We start from the raw sequence: 24,473 nt of genomic DNA, 5'->3' as shown, positions 1-24,473 counted from the left end.
ACAAATCAGGTCATTTCACCAGTCTTCAAAACTGTAATCAACAAATTTTTGCGCATATATTTATTTTAAAACATTTTTTTTTTAAAAACAGCCTTAGCTCATCCAGCTCAACCCACTTAAAATATCCATGTATCAGGGCTTTTCTTGATGTTGTTATCTTTTACCAAAATAAGGCTGTGGGATATTACCTTTTTGTGGGATATTACCCGTTTTTAAAACATATTTATCTGCATTTCTCTTGGAAAAATAACCCAGTTATAGTCTGAGCTTTAGGTGGTGATTTTTCATTTAATGCCTTTGCCTGAAAATTGTTTTCAGACTATGGGCATGAAGCCTGGTGAGACATGCAGACACTAAAGAAATACAGAGTGAACCAAAGTCAAAATAATATGATTTTATTTGCAGCCAGAATAAACACAATTTTGCTAAAGGCTCTCCCTTTTGTGTTAATCGTTAATTCAAAAAACATAAAAGTATGGTTGTGTGGGTTGGCTCCTTCCCTGTTTCTGAGGGGTGTAAAAAGGGGTGTAAAAAGCCAGGAAAAGTTTGAAAACCACTACCTTAAACAAATGCTTGGAAATGAACCTTAGAGAAGCTGATTTATACTAACGGTGATGCTTGATGGTCAGTGCCCTGACCAGAAAACATATCACACATAGTATTATGGTCTTTTTCTGTGAGTTGTGTTTGCAATTGGGTTCTTGGAGATCTGGATTACAAATGATCACTCCTGTAAAGCACTTTGGGTCAACTGTTGTTTTGGTTTGTTGTTTTAAAATCTGCTCTGTACAACAAATAAATAAGCAAATGACTTTACCTAAGATAAAAAAAAAAAAAAAAAGTCCTTTCTGAGGCCCTTCATTTACAGGTTCATCTGCAATTTCAGGTAAAAATCTGTTCGGAGCACGTTAAAAAGGCACCAAAATTATGCAAGTGTGCTTTTATGGTGGTTTATAATGATATTATAATCTTCATACAATCCCTTCTGGAAACACACCTTAAAAGAGCTCCATTACACGGAGAAATGCTGCTTTTGACATGTTTGATTAAAGTTTACTTGTGGATAGATGTGTACAATGGGTTAAAACATGCTTCTGAAAAGTAATGGAGCACAAGTATCACCAGGTAGTTGATTGGAAATATTTAGATACATCCCAGCATGTGTTCTGTATGGGAAAACATGCTCATGACTAATATTATTGTTACCTTTATTAATATGCTGTGTTTGCAGAAAGAGAAATAGGATATTTTGATGATGAACCTAAATTTAAAATCTATTTTATTAATATTTGTTTGCATTTTTTAAGGTTTTGTGTTTACTTTATACTTTGTTGATTAAGTAATCTAGAAGAACAGCCTCTTTACAGTTCCTGCTAGTGGTGCAGGCTCGCCCGCCGGATCCCCCTCGGCTTCCTCTCCTGCAACCATCAAACCAACCGCCTCGCTCTCTGGCTCTCTCAGATTCTCTCTCCACCCCTCTCGCTCTCTCTTTCCTTGGCACGGCACACGGGGCTTATGTGTCTTGTACTGTACGGAGAGAGAGAGAGAGAGGGAGCTCTACACTGGGTGACGTCACCTCTCCCATGGCGTCACATTGACGTAGCGCATACCAAGAGCTCTGTGTGGAGGCAGAGCCCACATAAATGCACTATTTGACTTTCTCCCCTCAGACGGCGCACATAAACAAACGCGCGTTACAAGAGCACACTTTGCAAAGCACCCATCAGCACTGACACACTCAGCAGCACGGGGACGGACGCAGACTCGCTCCTTAGAGCCACTCGGGAGTTTGATGATTTCTTTTTTATTTCATTTTCTACTTTTTATACTTTAGAAAAAGTAAGTGGAAGGAACGGAACTTTTTTTCCTTTTCTTTTTCTAATGCCGACGAATCCAGCGCCTCTCCGAGATCACTAAGAGTGTTTTTATTATTATTTTTCTTTCCTGTCATTATTTTTATCTCTTTGCGGTTGTTCTGGATGGAAAACGGATACTTCACGCGAAGTTATTAGCCCACTACATGTAAAGACGGAACCGCTACAGCAAACAAGTAAGTAAACTGAATGAATGAATGAATCTGTAAAGCTCTGCCTCACATCTTGGCGGAAACACGCCGAAAGAAGATAACCCTCAGCTTTACGTATTTAATTTTTCGCCACCTATATCAAAAGCCATGATGGATTTACTACTCTAACATCATCTGTGCGCGTGCTGCCCAACTTTGTGTGCCTAACCTGTTGCTGCTCACGTCAGCCACCGGCACACGCGTGTTGCCGGTCATGTTTGTTGGTCTGTGCCTATGTGTGGGTTCTCCTACGGCGAATGAGGCTGAACTCTGAATTTAATTTGCGCTGGAGAAGGTATCGTATCCTTTCCGGTTGTCATGGAAATGAGATGCCTCTCACTCTCACAATGAATAGTGGAGTCGGACGCACAAATGGTCTGAGTGAAGAGCGGTGTAACCTACATTCAGGCAGGAGCTCGGAGAGGAGACTTAATGCTCTTTCATTTCAAGCCATGGTGTGTTTGGGTTTTGTGTGTGTGTGTGGGGGGGTGTCTTATCGGAGTTTTTTTTTTTCTTTTTTTAATTTTTAATTTTTTGAGGGGGTGGTGTCTTTTTATAAAATGTATTTATATACATAGATGTGTGTAAGTGCGTGTTTGTGAGGTTGTGGGTGTGTTTGAGTTTAGATATCGCTCGGCTGTCGGTGCCGGACTGCGCTATGATTTAACCTTCAGTAACATGGAGTGAGCGTACAGTTACCATTAACCCGTATATAATAAAACTGGCCCAAGATACACTGGTACTCAAATTGCCTCCGAATTTCATGAGCCATGTATCGCAGGAAAAACACCCTCAACCATAAAGCCACAACAACATTTCTGAAGCCCACCGTGAAGCATGCTCCAGCAGCTATCGTGCCTCTTGGCCAGTCACATAGTTTATAATAATAAGCTGACAACACCGGGTTGAGGTACTTAAGTAAGTTGCTGGTTTTACCTTCTTTCCCCCCCTCAGTTCCCTCACACACACTCAGGTTTACGCATACACGCACGAACGCGCGCACGCAGGCTCCGGTGACAGGCTCCCACTCAGGGCTGATTTACAGTAGGCTAGGCTACTCGCATATTTCTCTGCTCTCTCCTTTATGTCCTTTCTTTTCTCTGTTTCTGTTTGCTGGAAGCCTCGCGCTGTCCGGGGTTATTGGTGCGAGGGGGCTACCGGGGGCTACCGGCGCTCCGGGGCGCGTGCTTTACAGCTCTTTTGTCGTTCTCTTGGTTACCGGTGCGCGCAGGGCCAGAGCCCCACCGGCCGGCTCGGTCTGAGAATAAAGTAGGGGGAGACCGCGGGTTCATTAAAAAAAAAGTTAGAAAAAGGCAGAATGTCTCACTTTGTACAAAAATAAGTTTGTTTGAAGTAAAAACACTTCATCTTCATCTCTTTAACTCCCCTCGGAGGCTCTGATTAGAGCGTATTTACGCAGTTACGGGTTTAGCTTCACAACTTTATGTAAGAATGAGATGACTTCAGCTTATTTCAAATTGACTCCCATTTGTGCTGTTACTGTAACAAAATCATTTTTCAGGCCTAAAGATGTCTCTTTTTTTCTCTCAGTGCTCAAATGGCTCCATACACAATTGAATAATGGCTTAACTGTTCCAAATCAGCCCTAATCAAATAAATGTTATACCGCTTGACTTGTCTGTTTACTCTGGTTTGTGCTTTTTTGTTTATTCCAACCTATTTGGGGGCTGTTGGGAGGGATTACATCTATATAAGAGCCATATTCCGACAAAAGAACCACCGACAGGGGGTTCGTGGGTGTCCAGTAAATCCTTTGAGAAGTGGTTTAAAGTTTGGTGAAAAGTGGCTACTGACATGAAGCTGCAGGTGCTCCTAGTCTTGATCCGTATGAGGGTTGTGGGTTGTCACCAAGCTGTTTTGCGATACACACAGGGAGACTGCGTGGTCTTCTCAACTTGACCGTCTCATAGAGGGGGTCTATGTGTGGCGGAGAGAGAGCCACAGTGAGAGAGAGATAGAGTATATAGGAGTGTGTTACAGAAAGGGGGCGCTCTGGGCCTTGAAATCCTCCGGCCACGGTGCACCCTGCTGCAGTGAGAGGGAGTCGGAGGCGCACGGCGCACGGGAGCCCGCTGGTCTGGTTTCAGGTCCGACTCACAGTTTTCTAGATTTCTCTCTCCCCTCTGGATGAACCCTGAGCAGGCGAATGCGGCGGTGATCAGAGGCAAGAAAAGCGATGGCCCGGAGGCACTGGCGCAAGCTGCTTTTATAAAAGTTGTCACTTTTGTAGGTCTGTATTATGATTTTTTTTTTCATTATTATTATTTTGTTTCAGAAGTCGTGCATAGTTTGTTGACTGGTGGAATTTCTGTTTTACGGTGCAAAATATCTATTAGGCAGTAATTATAATAATAATAATAACGGCGAAGACGTTAGTGCTAAAATGAAACCTGTCGCCCACGTAGGCAAAGTTTTGAAATGAACCCAAAGTCCTCAGTTGTGGTTCTCTTTGTAGGATGCACTCAGTGACATATTTATTGTCAGAATTGCCCTATGTTGGATGTAAAAGTCTAAATCTTATCCCTAATTTGCCTTCCAGCGTGTGCACTGGTAGTTATTTGAATTTGCGCCGTCTCAGCGCAGTGCTTTACATCCCCTGTTATCTCTTTCTACTGCTTTTAAACCCGATAAACTGACTGATTCTCTCAGATGAGATTTTTGTGCCAATAACGATTTGCTTTTGAGATGAAACGAAAGCTTTGCTGGTTGTCTTTAAATTGTACAAAAATGTTTCTCTGTCCGATTTTTTTCTAAAAGTGTGAGGAAATTTTGAACACCGAATTTGAATTTGCTGAAGTTTGTGGAAGCAATTTAAACAAAGGTCTCCATTCTTGAGGGAGAAAAAAAAAGAAATAAATTTTCGCTTCTCTTTGAGTAATCTTTTTTTTTTTTTAAGTCTTTACGAGCGTTTGAGGCACTTACCTGATTATTCAGCCTGCCACTGGCTTTAACACAGCCATGTCTCACCCAGGCACAGGTTCGGAAGAGCGCGCCCAGCCGAGCTCGGAGCCCCGGCGGTCGGACACTTCCTTAGCGACGCCCGCCGAGCCCTCCCCGCTCCAGGAGCCCTGCCCCGGCCGCAGCCACGCCACCCCTAAATCCCGGACACCCAGCACCATTCAGCGCGAGGCTCTTTCACCAGGTACAGAAACAAGCGCTCAGTCTGTCTTCACTTTCATCTTACCCTTTTTTCTTTCTTTCTTTTTTAATCTCTTTCTCATCTGATGCTTTTGTAACGAGTGCAGCGGCTCTGACACTTTCATTTCGTGTTGCTGTTGTGGAGTGCTTGGTGATATGAGTCGGGTGATTGTTTTATTGTGGGGGGAAAAGAAAAAAACGACATTCCTAAAAATTGAAAAAAAAAAATTTAAATACATATATATAATTTTTATTTAGTAGTTTAAAACACAGGGGTTAGATCTGAATATCAGCTGGTAGGCAGTCGTTTTATTTATGTGTATATTTATGCTCTTTTACTCCTGTTAAAGGTCAAAATATGAGTTGAAGTTTCCTCAATGTTCTGGTGATCTTTTGTTTGTGCTGCAGTCGTGAGCCCATGTGTATGTGTGTGGGTTGATTTTGTCTGGCAAGTGAGCTGACATTTCAGTCATTAAGATAAGACAATTCTGAGGCCAGGCACACCTATATCCAAAACCTGGAGGCGAAATGTGAATCATATATATATTTATATATAATACAATCACACACACACAATTTTGTCCATTGTAATTCAATATAGAAACTACACTGTATACCCTGAAGTAACTGGTTGTGTAAGTGTGTCTCTGTGCTTTGTGTTTTGTTTTTTTGTTATTTTTGTGTGCACAGTGTAAAGGGAAAAAAGTAAAAATCACTCTACGCTGTGGGACGCTGACTCCCCGAAAATGTTTTATAGTTTATTGATATAAAGAAAATCTGTGTTTTTGTAATTTATGTCTGCACCTTCATGTTTTCATTTGTTAGATCTATGGCATTCTGACAATGAACAAGCGCACTCAGTTATTGGAACAGCTGCAGTTTGTCCAGTTGAAATGCACACCTCGAGGTTAGAGACTGTTTCCCTTTGCCTCACTATGCTGCACCACCTATGTCTGACTCTGCTTGGGTTGTCTGTCCTCTTGCTTGCACACACACACACACACACACAAACAGACACATATGCACACAACTGCTTCAATGCAAGTGTCATAAAGGCGACCCGATGGTGGTATTGGACTTTTGAGAATCCCCTACACTGACTTGCTTTGGTGACATTAACAACTAAGAAGCTCCGGTGATGGATCTCTATTTGCACTTGTGGTGAGTGTGTAAAAGAGGATGCAAGTTTGTAAGCATGGGTGTGTGAGTGAAGGTTAGACACGCCAACAAAAGTCAAGTAACGAAGACGGTGAGACACTCGCAGAGACAAGTGGTTTTACAGGTTTTCAGGATAAGGGTGTATGCTTTTGGTAGAATGAACATATACAAGTCCATGTTGACATCGTGAACATTATAAGCAGATGAACACACGTGGTGGTGGTGGTGGTGTGTGTGTACCAGAAGGAATTTCTTTACTCACCCGACAGACAAACATCACACTACTTTGTAGCCTTCCTACCCTTTTCTCTCTCATTCTTTCATCTCTTCACAGAAAAACCAGAAATTTACCATATTTAAATATAAACATGTGCATGTGCCACGTGCAGTAAGTCTTGCACACATTTCTACACTGATGGCCCCTAATCTGAGGCTTGACCTACTGACACAACACAGAGAGCCGCAACCTTTACCACTGTACTCTCCTTTTTTCAGTTTGTTTTTTCTTTCTCTGGTTCTCTTCCTCCTCTGATGCATAATCAGTTTTTTAAAAAAAGGTCTTTAGGTATAGCCCAGAAAGGCCCCGTGACGCCCTTAATGCTGCATGTGTGTTTTTCCACGTGGGTTGAAGAGCTGGTCACTCGCAGAAGAAGAAAAAAAATCTTGATGACGTCAAGCACACGTATGCCTACAGCTTGACTCATATCCTCAATTAAAATAAAAAGAAGGAAAGAAATGTAGCGGCTTAATGAGCCTGCTGATACACTATGCTTGCATATTTAATGGTTAATATAAAAATTAATAAGAATTATTTCAAAGAAAAAATATTTATAGCAAAGAATTTAAAAAAAATTATTTATCTCTATATATATATATATATATATATATATATATATATATATATATATATATATATATATATATATATATATATATATAAAATCAGGACTATTTTCCTTTTTTTTCTTGCTTTATAAATAGATAAAAGTTCAGGTGAGACCGCTTTGGCGGAGGTATTTGTGAACGCTTTAACAACTGCAGGACCGATATATCCCGTATTTGACTAGACAAACATGACGTACAGGAAAGGGGGCGATTACGGCAGAGCTCGCGCATGCTGGGCGTCAATGGGAGCAGCGCAGTGTTGACAGTTCCCTGCTCGGGAGAGACGAGCAAACACCACAAAACCCTGCCTGCGCTGACACTCATGACTGATTATTATTATGCACACACACACACACACACGTGCAGACGCACGCAAACGCAGGCGTTGTATATTACGTAAGAGTTTTGATAAGACCATATAGTCCACACACAAACACACACACAGAGAAACGATGAGCTGGTGGCCTGTTGCTGTAGCAGAATTAAATCAAGGGGGGAAAGTGAAGACATGTCGACTGGCGTCTGCAGCAGTTAGAGGAAACATCTGTGTCTGCGTGTCCGTCTTTATCTCAGTGTGCGTGTGCATGAGAGGGTGTGCGTGCACGCGTGTGTGTGAAGGGTCTGTGCAGCAAGCATCCAGCACCACCATGGGGTTCCATTATTATTTAATGTTATCTCATCTGCTTTTCCATCTGACTAACCAGAATACACACACATACAGATTCTTGTATTTGAGCTTCAGGATCATCAACTGCAGCTTCTCTAACTTGACTAACTAGGAAAATCAGCAATGTTCGAAGTTTTGTGTGTGTGTGTTTCAGTATTCAGGGTTTTTTTTCCCTTTTTTTGCTGTACTTACTCAGTGCAAGTGCAAGAAGTGTTAACAGCAGAAATGGGTGTAAATTGCATCAAATGGAAAGATTTGGTTAAAGCTTTTCACAGCCTCTTCATTGAAAGAAAAACTTTTATAACACTCTGCAAACTGCCTGTTCCAATAGAGCTGTGCAGATTGTTTTTGTTTCTTTCTTTTTTTTATTTTTTAATGGTTGACCCTGTTTAGTGTTACCACTGTGTGCATGTGCATCCAATAGAGTCTGCCTGTATCCTGCAGATTTACTGAACATGAAGCCCTGCTTCTCTGATTAAATCACTGTTTGTAAAATGTCATAAATTCTTCTTCTCTGCCCAGTGATTGTTGCTATATAGCTGTGCCCTACTAACGTGGGAATGTGAAGCTTTTGGGATACATGTGGTCTGATGTGCCACGCAGCTCTAACCTGTGTGTGTGGTCTGTTTCCTCCGACAGATATGCCCTGTGTGCAGGCTCAGTACGGGCCGGCCCCTCCAGGCTCAGCCTACTCTGGCCAGTCCTTCAGCTACCAGACTGAAAGCTACAGCTCTGACCTCATGACCCCCGACTACACCAAGCTGGACCTGGGTGGGGGTGAGATCTCTGCAGCTGCCACCACCTCTCTCCCAAGCTTCAATGTCTTTGTGGACGGAAGCTACGAGCCTAAGTCCTCGTGCCTCTACCAGATGCCCACGCACAGGCCCACCATCAAAAAGGAGGAGGAGAGCTACCCAACTGCCCCACCCCTGGAGGCCATGTCCTCCTCCACCATGTACTTTAAACAGTCTCCCCCTTCCACTCCGACCACCCCGTCTCTGCCACCCCAGCCGGGCACCTCCTTCCTGTGGGGGGAGGAGCACCCCCTGGCTCCTTCTCACCCTCACTCTCTACCTTCCAGCCTGGAGACCGGCCCCCTCAAGTCCCCCCGTTTTCCGCACTTCTACCAGCATTCACCGCCCCACAGTGGAGGCAGCGTCGGCGGTTATGATAGCCTGGGAGGAGGGCTGGTTCGCACCTCTTCTTCCTCCTCTTCCTCCTCCTCATCAGTTTCCCATCCTCACGTCCCACCCCTGGAGCAGCCTCTGTACCAGCTGCACCGCGGAGCAGGGAGCAGCAGCCTCGCCTTTCGCTCCCTGGCACTTGGACCTTGTGGCCCTCTACTAGCAGACAGCTTGCCCTCTCCACCCCCGCGTGGCCCACAGGGAGAGGGAACCTGCGCGGTGTGTGGAGACAATGCGGCTTGCCAGCACTACGGCGTACGCACATGTGAGGGCTGCAAAGGCTTCTTCAAGGTAAAAAAAAACAACAACCCACAGCTATTATTAAAGTCTTCCTCTAGTTTCAACCGTTCTGGTCTTTGGTTTTCTTTTGTTTTCTTGTACTTCTGAGTCTTGTGGTTTCTAATAAGACATCACGCACCTGTCCCTCATTTGTACCCCTCTGCATCTTTTGAAGTATTCCTTCTTGTTTCTAACCTCTCACATTCATAACAGACTTTCCATCTTTAAAATCTCAGCCAGAATCTGTAAACTGGCTGCAAGCTGACTGACGTATTTAAGTCGGAGCAGTTTGCTAGCATTTGCCTTGCTCCCACTCTACACCCTTCTCTGTACTCTCTAAATCGTCTTTAGAGTCATTGCGAAAGCACAACACACCCACAGGGGTCGTTTCTCCCAGCAACCAAGTGGGCAAAGTGTGCATAAGCACTGGCTCTGTGTAAATGTGTGCGTGTGTGTTTGTGATTGCTTGCATGAGAACACAGGATGATAAAAACATATATTCTCTCCAAAATAACAGCTGTGTTCAGGAGCTCAGATACTCAGAAATAACGCGGTGTGCGAGCACGTAATGGTGAAGGAATCCTTCTTGAAATCAGTTTTCTGACGGCGTGTTTTTAGTCAATTGGCGGCCACGAATTTGACCACAATTCTCTTGCATAATGCTCAACCCGATATGAATCTGTTTGAAATTTGGTCCCTCAAGTGATTCAGCCTAACACTTCTGAACCTGTTGTCTCACATCCCATGTTGCCGCACGTGCTAACGCGCTGACAACACAGTTTAACACAATCCAAGAGCCGGTTTTTAGTCAGACTCATTTTCCATTTTCCTCATGCTGCAAGTCATAAAATACAACAGACGTGACAAGCGAGATATTATATTGCTGTGCATGTGCGTGTGCGTGTATACATATATATTTGAGGCTTAGTGGCACATCACTTGGAATTACAGTGAACTCGCACTCGGTGACAGTGGAGTAATTCATTTGCACAGTTTTTGAATTAAAACATTTTCCGGCACACTTGTTAAGCATTCTATTGGCTGCACGAGATGAGAGTTAAAATTAAGAGACAGCAAGAAGGAGGGTGCACACACCGAGGTAATTGAATAATGCCTCTGGTAGGTGGAAATGAATTATCCTTCCTTTCAATTAGTTTCACAATTTGTTTTTATTTAGTAATTAATGAAAGCAGCGTCTGGTGGCAGCAGGCTGCGGGCTGTCTGCTCGCTGCAGTGTTCCCTCCGCAGCCACAAAGCCTGTCAAACCTCGCTATGTTTCCTTTACACTCCCTCTCACACACACACACACACATACACACACATATGCAGATGCAGCGAGCCATCCCCGCCTCACGCAACATATGCAGGCAACCACACATATAGAAAAACATACTGTAACATGTGTTTTTTTCACACTGTTACCCCGTGAATCCAGGATGCAGCGGCAGCAGCAGAAACTAAATCATGTGTCTCACACACACCTGCTCCTTGTTCACATATTCTCAGGCAAATCACCTCCATTATCCTGATGGTTTTATTGTGCCCGAAAAATATTTTCCTGATTATATTTAATTATCCATGAATAGTTATTAGGCATTAAACCGTTGTAGAGGCTTGCTGTAAATTATTATTTCATTAGTGCAATTTGAAGCACATTTTCCCCGTGAATTAATTTTAGCTCTTAAACAAGTCAGGGTTGTTGTTGTTTTTTTTTTTTTGGGCATGTTTATTATTTTGAATAATGTGTTCCATTCACGGGTTTCCATTAATTTAGTGAACCTATTCAGTATTTCAATTTTTAAAATAAAATAAAAAACTATTCCAACTGTTAGTATAATACATTATGTTATCAAAAAAAAGAACATTAAAGTCCCCTGTTTCCATGCACCCACTGTACTAACCAACCGGTGAGCTGTTTTAGACCTGCTACACACTGTTTTAGTTTTCCAGGGCTTGCTTGGTATGTTAGTCCTAGAAATTATGGTAAGCATCCGTGTGCTGGTGAAGATAATTGGAAAAACAAGCTCGGAAACGTGTAAGCTGATCATATAAACCCAGTGTGTAGGATTTTAGAGTTATAAAAACAGTAAAGTCAGCTCACGGATACAGATGTCTACATGTGTTTTTGCACTTTTTTGACGGCAGAAACTGAGAATCAGCGGTCGGAAGCAACCAGAGGGGGGTTGGGATTTAAGATGGGTTGGAGAGGGCAAAGTCCCTCAAGGCTTTTAATTTAAGCCGAGGCTATTAGTACATGTTACATGTCAAGAATCTGTCTCTGCACGCCTCTGTCTGGCCCCTACAACAGCCATAGTATCTGCACTCCTGTCAGAATACTTTCAATTGTGAATGTGCTTTCAGTGCACACCACTCATTCCTCAATTCTGACTCAACATCTAACTGAAACTTTTTCACTTTAATCCAGTTCCTGCCCACAGAAACAATATGGCCTGGTGCGAAGTACATTTAAACTTGTTATTTTAATGAAATTTGGGGTAAACACGAGGAAAAATGACAGGGAAGATTAAATTAATTGAACTAGAACAAAGTGTACTACACACACACACATACACACACACACACATATATATGTATGTATATTTACACATCACATCAGAGACTAGTTATAGCTTTGAAGCTTTGATAGTGACTCCAGTCATCGTTTTTGCTGATTATTAGAAAGCAAAGTCACAAGAGCCCCAACCAACACACACACACAAACGCAGACACACAGATGATAACAGACAGACAGAGAAGAGAAAGGGCCAGCGCTCGCTCATGAGAGCTTAATTTATCGCGCCCTTAATTGATGATTGCAAACTCAGGCTTTTCTTGGAAACAGACATCTAAATTAAGCCTGAGGTCACTGAAGAATTTCCTCCTTGAACAAACAGCAGGGTTAACTTAGCTTATAGACTACTCCACTTTCACCTTTATGCGCACCGCCCAGCACACCGCCAGGGAAACCGGAGATTTTAAAGTTTCAGAGAGGAAAACACAAAAAAGGGTCACAGTTATCTTTAGAACACGCTCCGGGCGTGTTCGCGTGGGCTTTACTGTTGGTTAGTATCGGGAAAAATCGCGTAAATGACTCCGAACCTCTTTAAAAGTGTAAATAAAAGTTTGCGCACGGAAGACTTGTGCGTCATTCAGCCTTCCTCATGTTTAATTCGGACACCATCTAACTGGATGCATCCCCCACCCCCTTTCTCGACCACATTAATGACCATAACTTACTTATCCTCGCGCGCACGGGTCGCCGACCATTGAAGGGATGAAAGGAGACATTCACAGCGATCTGCGGTGCCATGGCAACGACTCTCATCCGGCACTGGCGCCCATTACGCGTCGGTTCCGCACTCGCGCCGAAGCATATGGAATAATTGGTGTGTTATTGGTCTCCTGGGGGGGACGGGCATGTGCGGCGCGAGGGGTTCCTAATTGGATTTATTTGTTTTGATGTGTTTTAGAAGCGTTAAAGAAGCCGTGGCACTTCCGTTATGTGTAAATTACAGTTCAGTTATAAGCGCTGCCTGAGTGGAGTGCTGGAGTCACAGCGGGTAAACGCGGTGGTAAAGTGAGTATTTGTCAAATCACTTTTTTTATTGTCACATCAATAAAAAAAGTGATTTGACAAATACTCAAATACTTCACTAAAGTGAGTATTTGTGGGGGTTTTACGGTGTTGTCATCGCAGGTTCACCCCCGAGTTTAATCTCCTGTCAGACACGGGCAGCGTGGAGCCTTCGGGCCTCATTGGAACTGATAATGTAGGTCTGCGGTCTGTTCGTGCTGCGAGTGAAGAACTTCGTGCTTTTACTGGGACGGTCCGTTCAAAGTATTGCCTTCAATACGCGGTCACGAGCGCGCAGGATTGGCCCCATAGATGCGCGCGCACTACAATCTCACTTATTGTCCTCCCTGTATTCGCTGAGCCCCCTCTCCACTCCCTCCCACGTGGCCCGTTTCTGATTTCATTTTAATAAGGTCAGTAATAATCGCGCGAGCCAGCGGAGGAGAAAACAGCTCCCGCGGGGCCCATTGAGAGAGGCGCGATGCGCGAGGCCCCGAAGGTGCCACGAGCTGACCCGCGAGCTTCACAAACAATCTGATCAGGCAGCTTTCGCGGCCGCTCGTCCCCCACCCCTCTCCACCTCACCCACCCAACTCTACCCCGTCTCAAGGGACCCGCCTCCGCACGCCACGCGCTGGATCTCTATTGTCAGCTGCGGCGCTAATAAAATTGTCCCTCCTGCAGGCGAGGCTTGTTGGGAAATTAATTTTATCTAATTATACTGATGTCACCGCCGCCTTTCAGCGCGTAATTAAAATCTGACCTGCGAGCTTCGCTTTCATTCTTTGACGGGCAAGGAAAGAGAGAGAGAGAGAGAGAGAGAAATTGAATTAAACAAATCAAATATTAGGTGTTGATTGTGTTTGGAGGCTGATTATCGGCATGCCTGTTTCTTCTTTCTCCAGCGCACCGTGCAGAAAAACGCCAAGTATGTCTGTCTGGCCAGTAAGAACTGTCCTGTGGACAAGAGGAGACGCAACCGCTGCCAGTACTGCCGCTTTCAGAAGTGTCTGAGCGTGGGGATGGTGAAGGAAGGTAGGAGATCACACACCTGAATCACACACACACAAACAAGCACATATGCACACAACTGCTTCAATGCAAGTGTCATAAAGGTGACCCGATGGTGGCATTGGACTCTTGAGAGTTAATCCTAATAATGCAACACTAATCAGACCTGCAGTCAGTGATCATAGCCCCTGTCTCTGCAGTCAGTGGTTAATAGGCCGGTAATGGCCCAGCCTGTGGTAGCATCACACAACTGTCTATGCAGAAACGCCTGTCTGTGGTTGGAAGAAAGTATGATACACATCATACCAATTAGTCCCTGCCACCTTTAAAGCCCCTGAGTTCAGTGTTGTTTAGCAGAGCCTCAAAGCTGACCATCTTATGCAAAGATTCTCCCATTATGTCATTGTGTTCACCACATCTGATGCGTTGACTGTTGCTGCATAGTGCACACACACAGACAGACACGTTTCGATGATGTGTAGAATCAGCGTGACACTCAAACTGCCCCCATTCCCATGAGGTTTGTCACCTGTCTCACACCCTGTAATACCCCCACCCACATATCCACATGCATAAACGCAAACAAACCCACACAAAATGCATACTGGATGTCTCTGTGTTGCATTAACACACGTCCGTCTGCAGCCTGCAGAACAGCTCCACTGCCATCTGCTGGCTCGTGGCCTCCTGTGTGTGGAGATCGTGGCAATGTTGGGAGCACTCCTGCAGAGACCTCTCCCAACCTTTTAGTCGTTATTTCGCTGTGATGAAAAGCTGATATCAAGCCGGTCCGCTGGAGGGTAGAACTTGACTGTGCATGCAGAGTTTATATTTCCACGTCCAACTCAAAAACCTCTTGCCTTCTGTGTTTCTCTGTTTTAGTGGTGCGTACTGACAGCTTGAAGGGGCGCAGAGGTCGTCTGCCTTCCAAACCAAAGAGCCCCCTGCAGACGGAGGCATCTCCTCCTTCTCCACCCCTCAGCCTCCTCTCTGCTCTGCTCAGGGCTTATTCTCACTGCACACCTCGTGACCTTGACTACAGCCAGGTAACCCATGCCCTTAACAATTCATTTCAACTGGAGAAATGCATTAGTTTATTTTCGAATACAGATAGTTTACAAGTTATTTCAGTAATTTCTCTTCTTTTCTTGATCTGCAGTTCAGCGCTGCCGACCCGCCATCCTCCTCCTCGGACGTCGAACACATCCACCTCTTCTACAGGCTACTCACCATCTCGATGGAAACCACAAGGTGCTGGGCGGAGAGGCTGCCCGGCTTCTCCGAGCTTCAGCGTGACGATCAGAACCTGCTCATAGACTCCGCCTTCCTGGAGCTGTTTGTGCTGCGATTGGCTCACAGGTAAGTAGGCAGAAATGGAGCCTCTTTTAACACCTGTTTTAAACTTGGATGTCCACTCCTATGCACACCTCTCAAGCTTTTGAACCACACCGACTTACACTTGTACGGGCAACTTTGTTTTGCTTAGCGTCTCAGAAACAAGAGGCACTTAAACCCTTTCCGATTAAAGTACAGTGCATAACTGTGCTGGCAAAGCTGTGTGCTGCTGTGTTGGTGTATCTCCAGAGTGGGAGGAGTGGAGCTGAGTAATCGCCATATGAACCAAATTATGAATGGAGTCTGTAGCTATGACAGCAGCTACACCCACAGAGTTCCGCTCTGCTCGTCTGATATCTGACGCACAGAGAGATCTGTGTGTGTGTTCTGCGGGCTAAAACTGTGCTAACATTGTGAACTGTGAATTGACAAGATCAATTTCCATCTCAAAGTTAGTCAGCTGAGTAACTGAAAAGAGCCGCTGTTATGGAAGGAAATACATATTCAGTTCAGCTGACCAACATAAAAACACAATGGGCTTCATTTACCTCATGCGCCCCCTGATGTATGTATGTGTGTGTGTGTGTTTGAGCAAGAGAGCACGTGTGTGTCTCACTGATGGATACCTGTGGTGCCATTGTGACTGCCCCGGCCCATCTTTGCCTCAGAATTACCCTGGGTTACCAGTTTGCTCTTGCAAGGCATGCGGCTGGTTAAATTTATGGGTAGAAGATGGTGGCGGTGGTGGGGGGCTACAAGCTCATCTCTTTGTCTGCGCTGTCGTCTAGGGCAGAAGACCAACACAGTGAGACACGCACACTTACTCACACTCGCTGATGATGTAGAATCCCAACTTTCTGTCCTCCTCCCAGCGTAGGTCCAGGTGCAGGGTGGGTAGAGGATGGGCGGTGCCATCACAGTCCCAGCAGGAGGGGTGATCAGGCTGGGACTCTGACTCACTCTAAACGGTGGACTCATAGGGGCCTCTTTCAAACACACGTACACACACAGACACACACTGCTCATCTTCCAATCGGCCAAACTCCCACGGCAGAGAGGAAAATGCACACAAACACAGCGCTGTCTTATTTTCTCTGTCTTCCGTGGGAGCGATGGATGCAGCGCATCTCCTCGCTGACCCCGTGCTGAACCTAGATGCCCCGCAGACCCTCGCTCAAGCGTGCGTCTGTGTGCTTGTGAGTGTGTGCTCAGAGTGCATAGAGTAAATTTGCTTCGTTCTTCTGGGCCGGCATTGCTGTAAGCACCCCGTTACCTAACAGTTTCTGTGGTTATTGGTCGATTACCGTGGTGACAGCGTAGTCAGGGGTGAGTGGAATGTGTGGCAGACATCCACCTGTGCTTGTGTGCGTGCGTGCATCTGCCTAGATACGCATCTACCAGCCTGTCTGTGTATTTTTGCTCCAGTGGCACTATCTCACATGGGTGAAATGGTCCTGTGAGATATTATTTGGTCAGCTCTGTGTTTACTTAAGCACAGAAATACAGCCGGTATGTTGTGGAAATAACAGGTACTAATATACATCACCAAACGTGCATCGACAAGGACTGTTCACGCTCATGTTCGCGAAATTCTCCAAAAATGACCCTGCTGACGCTAAACTTTTAATAAAGTTTTGAATTTTGACCGATCTCCCCTTCAAGAGGTGTTCTGGAGCAATGCTGTTGATTTTAGTCCCTCAAATCACATTGTGCTCCTGTGCCCCTGTGATACACGCTCGATCAAATCAGAAACACTTCAGCTTTAATTTTATTTCGGGGAAAAGTGAGCAATGACTGTGCTGGTCTGGTTGTCTGTGTTGAATATTCCTCCCTCAGATGCCTTCAGTGCATTACAGTCAAATCCTGCAAATTCACGAGGCACAACATGGGGAATGTGGAACGTAAACGACGATCATCCCTCCAGTCGTCTACTGCGGTACCTTTGGTCTTGAATGCTGCAGACCTTTCCACTAAAAACTGCTTTTTTTTTATAAGAGAAGATCCAGCTTTCATCACCAGCGATGAGCCCCAACATGACCGTGGGGCCAGTTTGACACAGAAGTTAAGTGGTCTGTGTGCAAGTCTGAGGCCCCGGGTGTAATCGCAGGCGCACAGGTGCAGGAGTTCAGAGCAGAACTTCCAGGGAGTGATCTAAAAATATGAATTTTGCTGGCTTCAAGGGTGCTCAATGATATAACTTTGATCAGCCAAGTACAAGTTTTGAGTTTCACATGTGGAACATTAAGGTCGCACCTGGTGCAGCAATGAAAAATTAGGTGAATCTGTTCTGTGAGAGATGTTTGACAAGAAGTCAGGACTTCAACCTCAGCCTAGAGGAGATGATACGAGGGATCGAAATCAAAAACAAATTTGCTGTTCTTCCCCAGCAATAGGTGAGAATAGGTGAGGGGCATCGTTTCTCAACCTCTTCCTGTTATTCACTTTCTTCTCTGTGCTCTCTTCTTGTGATTTCCTGGAAGTACAAAGAATATTTTGGTCCCGATCGCTGGTGCTAATTGTTTTTGATGTTAGTTGTTAATGCTTTCTCATGTATGTGCATGTGTCTGGCCTAACGGCGTGTCTCTTTTGAACTGAGTCTAATTAGACACAAATAGCGTTGCAGTTTATCCTCATAACTGCCAAACCAAAGTTTGTGCAGGGTGCAATTTGAGGCTTTCCTCCCTTTCCACACTAATTCCCCTCTTTGCTCTCTCTCTCTTTAATATCATCTGTTTTCCAAGTACACACTTTCTCCCCTAGATCTTCCATCTCTCATAGTTTATCCTTCTTCAACTAAACACAGTTGCAGCTCTCCAAAGAAGAGCGGGCTCCTATTTTAGAGACTAATAGAGACCAGTCATAGGTCTCCATCATCCTCTGCTTGCACTCTCTCTCTCTCTCCCTCCTTCTCTGCTTGATGTCAAAGAAGTGGGATGTTGTGTGTCGTGAGTAAGTGATGGTTAAATACATCTGAGAAGACTTTTCATTTCCTTATTAAAACCTTGTGTTTCCACTGCACACCACAGCCTGGGCACATTAAAGCCATAACAGTTTATCTATCTGCAAATATACACGCACACACAGAGCAACCCTCTGCCCTAACCCTTCACCCCACCCTGCCGCAAGGAAACGCAGGAATGTTTTAAAATGCTGTAATTTGGAAACACAACCTTAATCAGCTGCATGCTTGTGTTTGATGTGTGTCCCGTTTCTGCGTGAGTGCGCACACTGCCAGGTTTCTCATTGTTTTTTATTGTAATTGTTTCCTTGCCCCAGCATCTCAAGCTATATTTACAATACATGAGGGAAAATACAGTTTTCTCTGGAAAACGGCGATCTAATCAGTCCACCATTTCCTTCTTTTTTTTCCCCCTTCTTCTTTCTCTCGGTTCCTCAGATCGATGCTGTCGGAGGATAAACTAGTGTTCTGTAACGGCTTGGTGCTGCACAGGTTCCAGTGCCTTCGTGGGTTCGGAGAGTGGCTGGACTCCATCCAGGAATTTTCCGCTCACCTCCAGAACCTAAATCTGGATACCTCTGCCTTCGCCTGCCTGGCCGCCCTTGTGCTGCTCACAGGTAACCACAGATTTTCAATCACGAGCTTACTAGCGAGAGGAACAAGAATCAAGGGGTCCTAATTCTGTGGTTGCATATAGTCACCTGTGCTCAAAGTTATTAACATCGCCTCTCCACTCCTCATAAACACTGCGAATCATTTAAGCTGAACATGAATATACAGATAAAACGCTCGCTCGCTCGCTCGCCCGCTCGCTCGCGCACGCGCGCACGCACGCACGCGCACACACACACACACACACACACACACACACACAGCATCTTCCTGTTGTCCGGAGCTTTGCCTCCTGGTGATTCAGTGTGACAGTGATCAGGTGGACACATCCTCTAACGTCAGACACACGCTTAAAGACACACATGTGCATGCGTGTTCCCACACATCTCTGCCCCGAAACAAGAACCTGATACCCAGAAGCACCTGCTGCACCTGCCACACACCTGGCCCTCTAATCAGTGTTCATGTGTGAAAAATGAAAGGAGAATCGCAGCCTGCTCTGAGAGCACACACGCTGCAGGCGAGGCAGATTTCGTTTTTTAAGTAAAATGCATCAGGCGACAGAGACTAGTCTGCAGTTAAGTGTTTATATTCATCTTTTTAAAACAGTTTTAGGGTGTTGGATGCTGTAAAGTAATGTGCAGTAGCTAAAAAAAAAGAATTAAATTAAATAAAAAAATCCCCCTCCCCCTGCTTTTAGCTTCCTTATTTCACCCTGCCCCCGCCGCCTCCTCTTCCTCAACCTCTTTCTGTCTGAGCCCTCCAACCCCATCCTCACCCTCTGGGGGAGCACTTAACTCTGTTCCTGATCGACCAGCCCACCGTGGAGCGCGGCTCTGGAATGGCGTCTGCGGTGTTCTCAGTGGCGCTCTGCCACCTCGGCAAAGCACACAGTGCAAAGCCACGACAGAGCCACCAGAGCCACCAGGCGATCGACCGCTTCAGAGTGGCCTGTGCAGAAAGGCAGTCATCGATCTCTCCCCGGGAGCTCACGCTCATAGAGAAAGAAGGGGTAGGGAGAGCGGGAAGAAAGACAGGGAAGCGGAATTGTGTGGCGAGAGGTCTGAAAGCCGCGCTGAAAGGAGGGCCGGAGTGACTCTGCAGCGGCAAACACAACAAACAAAAGAGTCACATAAACAAACAGTAAATAAGCTTCGGATAATGGATACCTCAAAGTGAGACGGGTCTTAGTGGCAGCCTCCCTGCAGCACAGCTCGTGGTGTGCCTGTATGTGTGTGTTTGTGTTTGGGGGGCTGGACACCCTGTTCTCTGCAGAATGAGTTAGTGTCACATTAAGCCTTGTACGAGTGCCACTGGAGTTGCTATGGGCAGCAGTGTGTGCATTTCTAATTTCATTTTGCTGCTCACAGGGCCACATAATCAGCTAACTGTTGAGCACTTCTGTTCTGCTCTTTGTCTTAATTTCTGAAATTGCACTGACTTTTTTTTCTGTGCAAATGTTTAAAAAAATAAAATAAAAAATGTGCTCATATAGCCGTGCATGTGGACGTACACCAGTGAGAAGGGGGCTTATTAGATTAGACTGAGTATTGATCTGTAGTGAATGAGCCAGGTTAAGGCCTGTTAAGAACATGAGCCATACGGGCTAATGAGGTGGAATTCAATATAAAAGAAGATGTAGCTAATGCTCTTTCAGCTGAATGAGCTCTGATGTATGTATATGTGTGTGTATTTTTTTTCCCCACTGACTTTATTTTGGCCATTTAATGATTATTCTCCTAACATCTCTTTCTCCGTCTTTCTTTCTTGCGAATCTACAGAGCAAATCCCCGGTCTGAAGGACTCAAAGCGGGTTGAGGAGTTGCAGAATAAAGTGATCTGTTGTCTCAGAGACCACCTGGGCTGCAGTCCTTCATCCTCCTCGTCCAAAGCCGCGCCTTCTCTGAGTCGTATTTTGGGTATAAGGGAAGAGCTTCGTTCCCAGAGGACCCAAGGCCTTCAGCGAATCTTCTACCTGAAGCTGGAGGATCTGGTAGCGCCTCCGCCACTGATTGACAGGTTCCTGGACACTCTGCCCTACTGACGACTCGGGCTAACCATGCAGCAAAATGAACCCACGTCACGTCCTGTCAAGGCCTTTCCCCAAAGGAGCATGCAAACACACCCAGAAGAGAGAGAAGAGGCACTCTCTCTCTCTCTCAAGACTGATGCAGCGCACGGAGAGCCAATCTAATATTTTTGACTCGACGGGGACAACCAAACGAGAGCGCCTTTCACTCAAACGGACTACCAGCTAAATGCTTTTCACCTGTATAAAAGACAATTACTCAAACGCTTTACCACTTTTTATTTGGTCCTCCTGTTTCGCCCCACGCTGGGAGGAGGGGGGAGGATGATGAGGCTGAGATGGACAGGAGAAAAGTGACTTTTTTTTTTTTTTTGACTGTCCTCGCTCCATCTGGGTTGCAGCTTATTCGGCAAAAAAAACAAAAAACAAAAAAAAACAAAGAAAGAACCGACGTTTATGAGTACTGTTTATCTGTGTTTCGGCCTGGCTCGTTCTGTCTGAGGACTTCCATTTAGAAAGGAGGGCTGGGAGAGGTGGCGATGTAAAAGAGAGAGTGCGGGGAGGGGGAGGTGATCGTTCCGAAATGTGCCGACATGTCAGAGGTGGAGCGGCGTAGGCGTAGGTGGGCCAAAATGTTACGACGCAGGACACAGGTGTTTCATAAACACATGGAAGTGGCTGTTGAGGCGGGCTCTTAATTACAAGTGCAATTCCTTAAGTGCTATCGCGCCACAAGAGGAAGGGATGGAGGAGGAGGGGAAATCTAATTTCAAACTCTAAATTATTTTAATACAAAAACTTGTCCTGTACTGTCAGTAGCTAAAAAGAAAGACAGTCTCCCATCTTGCTTTAGACAGCAGAGGAGATACTGTGCACTAACGATCGATGACTGAGTCACCCAGACTTGAACTTTCTCTACTATGTGGTTTTTTGTTTTTTTTTTGTTTGTTTGTTTTATTAACTCAGTTTGAAATCATAGGTCGAGTAGAAGTGTGGAGGAATGAACATGGACAGAAATTGGCTTTGGAAGCACTTACACCCTGAGAGGGGCTAGAAGCACAGACACACACCCTACCTGCTCGCCTGGGGGACAGGGAGAGGAGGGTGCTCGACAGACAGCTGTACGTCCAGGGGTGAAACATTCCACGTTCATGCTCTTTTTCTTTATCGTTTTATATATCGCGGCGGCTGTGTGAGTGTGGAGGACATGATCGCCTACCGTCTTTGTGTGTGCGCTTAGACAAGCCAGGATCATATGCATGGTGTGTTATAAGCTGTCGAGAGCTGGCATAGCCTGTCAAAACAGCTCGACCTGTGTTTGTGTCTCAGACTGCAGCTCTATGGGAATCTCCCCAGGGCCTCCACCACCCACTCACACCCTCATGACGACGGTTTTAAAATAAATAAAAAAAATCAAATTCTATAGATATAAATATATATAAATATATATATATACAAAACTAATATTTTGAAGTGTTTTTAGCTTTTTCAAATATTGTGGTACGAGTTGTGCATTGTTTTTTGAAGAGAAACAAAAAAAGAGAAAAAAAGTTGCTGTTTTTTCAATGTCCTTCTTTGGTTAGAGTTTCCTGTTCGATATGTTGTTGTTTTTTCTTTCTCTTTGGTTCACTGGATTTTCTGTTCAGCACTTTGAAATCATAAACTAGTTCTGATTATTCTGACCCCGGCTGTGTCTTGTGTTTTGATTCTTTATAATTCATTGACAAAAAAAAAGAAAAAGCACAAACAAAATATTGTTTTCTATATAAGGTAACAAAACATCAAATTTCAGCCACATTTTTACATGTTTTTTTTAAGTGTGTGTGTGTGTGTGTGTGTGTGTGTGTGTGTGTGTGTGTGTGTGTGTGTGTGTGTGTGTGTGACTTGTCAGACACAAAAGCCTCTTGACAGGTAAAAGGCCTTGTCTCTCTCCTGGGGGACCCTCGGGCTCTCACAGAGAGTAGAGAGGGATTAGGAAAGTGAGGAGGGGGAGGAAGAGGGCGGGGAGAAGAGCTTCATGTTAGCATGAGGTCCAGATCAGCCTCCAGCCTCGTTAAACACCATCGATCGGCACGGTGACATTTCACAGCACATGCCGTCTATACTGTTACCGCCATCACTCACTTGCCGTCCTGCACAACAGCGTTACCGCTAACACAGACACACACTCTCTGTCTCTAACAGCCAGGTGATTGATAGCAACTGTTAGACAATTGTGAACAGCTCTACCTGTGCATGTGTGCGGGGAAAAAAGAAGAAGTGGGTAGAAGCAGAAGAAAGTGCACAAAAAAGTAAAGAGTGAGCACGCACCACCACCTCTTCTGTTTTATGATGTTTAAACTTTCCCCTTTGTGAATAAAATAACCATTTTAGAAAGATGAAGCGCAATGGCTTTCAGTGACACATACTAACCTGGAAATGCCCATAAACATTATCAGTTTATTACTTATAATTCTGTGTGTTTGTGAGTGCATGTGGCACATAACAACAAATATCTGTCCAACACTTCACCCTCCTTTGGTTTGGGGGAAGGTGCGTGGGGACTGTGATGTGTTTTTAATGAGTATGCAGGAAAAAAACATTCACACTTTTGTCTTCTTTTTTTAAAAAAAAGTGGTGTGATTGTGTACATGCGAAAGAAAATGAATGAAGTGTTAATATTCCTCCTACAACTGTGTTACTTACATGTAAAATAACATGACATGAAGCAGAGAGCATGAAAAGCAAAATCTACGCACACACACAGACACACTCACACGCTGAGCTGTCACTCTCCAAGCCGATCGATCAGTGCTGACAGATAGCAGATACCCAGAGTCTTAATTAGAGGTCCCATTAGAACATATAGACACACACACACACACACTCACAGATTCAAAGCATGTATTCTTCTGGTTCTCAATTCATAAGTTCTTTTCATAAAGCCATGTATAAACAACAGCAAGCATGTTTTCATGTACACATCAAGAGGGCAGGGAAATTAAAATCATGACTATGTTTATGTAGCAGCTTCAGGTTCATGTCTGCTTTTTGTGGAAGCAGTGTCCTGGCTTATTGGACCACCTGCCATAGTTAATGTTATTAGAAACACCTGTGTTTTCCTACCATGACTTGTCACAAAGTCTACCATGACAAAAAAAACCAGGCCCATATCCACCGAGGCATCAGGATGTGCTAATCACACCTGCCACAACAAAAACCAGTAAAGATTCATGAGGTAAGACATGAACGGAGCACCCTGCTTGCTTCCTCTCCTGCTGACAGACCTCCCGGATTAGACTGAAACAAATGGCACCTGAGTCCTCCTGGGACCCCAAACGACACATGTTTAAACACACACGGTGGTGTTTCATTCACGCCAAATCACTGATTCCGACTATTCACTTAAACCGGTGGTGTCAAACATAAGGCCCAGGGCCCAGAATTGGCCCATCAGAGACTCTAAACCGGCCCACTGGACAGCTTTGGAAAATGTGAAAGAGAAATTGTGTTTTACAATGGTTTTTTAAAAAAAGGAAAAATTCTTTGTTTTATACCTAAATCACAGTCTGAGCAA

General features: G+C 44.8%; 1 protein-coding gene across 5 annotated transcripts; it reads left to right on the top strand.

The window, feature by feature from the left end:
* The first annotated feature begins 1,929 nt into the window (after positions 1-1,929).
* nr4a3 (nuclear receptor subfamily 4, group A, member 3) lies at positions 1,930-22,437 on the top strand. Of its 5 annotated transcripts, none has more exons than XM_085366587.1 (8): positions 1,930-2,050; positions 5,058-5,228; positions 8,574-9,409; positions 13,877-14,006; positions 14,865-15,028; positions 15,142-15,341; positions 18,715-18,893; positions 20,670-22,437. In XM_085366587.1, exons 3-8 carry the CDS (start codon positions 8,576-8,578, stop codon positions 20,930-20,932), a joined length of 1,770 nt encoding a protein of 589 aa, XP_085222713.1. In that variant the 5' UTR covers positions 1,930-2,050; positions 5,058-5,228; positions 8,574-8,575; the 3' UTR covers positions 20,933-22,437. The 5 variants fall into 5 exon arrangements, with proteins under 5 accessions (XP_085222713.1, XP_085222714.1, XP_085222712.1 ...); XM_085366588.1 differs by having other exon boundaries at positions 1,983-4,316; XM_085366586.1 differs by lacking the exon at positions 5,058-5,228 and having other exon boundaries at positions 2,011-2,050.
* The last annotated feature ends 2,036 nt before the right edge of the window (positions 22,438-24,473 follow it).

The sequence above is a fragment of the Diplotaxodon limnothrissa genome, linkage group LG11 (assembly GCF_057381915.1).
Source record: "Diplotaxodon limnothrissa isolate DT_005_m linkage group LG11, D_limnothrissa_male_GT1.1, whole genome shotgun sequence".
Classification (NCBI taxonomy): domain Eukaryota; kingdom Metazoa; phylum Chordata; class Actinopteri; order Cichliformes; family Cichlidae; genus Diplotaxodon; species Diplotaxodon limnothrissa.
The sequence above is the reverse complement of the archived record's forward strand: the minus strand, read 5'-3'. Positions and strand labels throughout refer to the sequence as shown.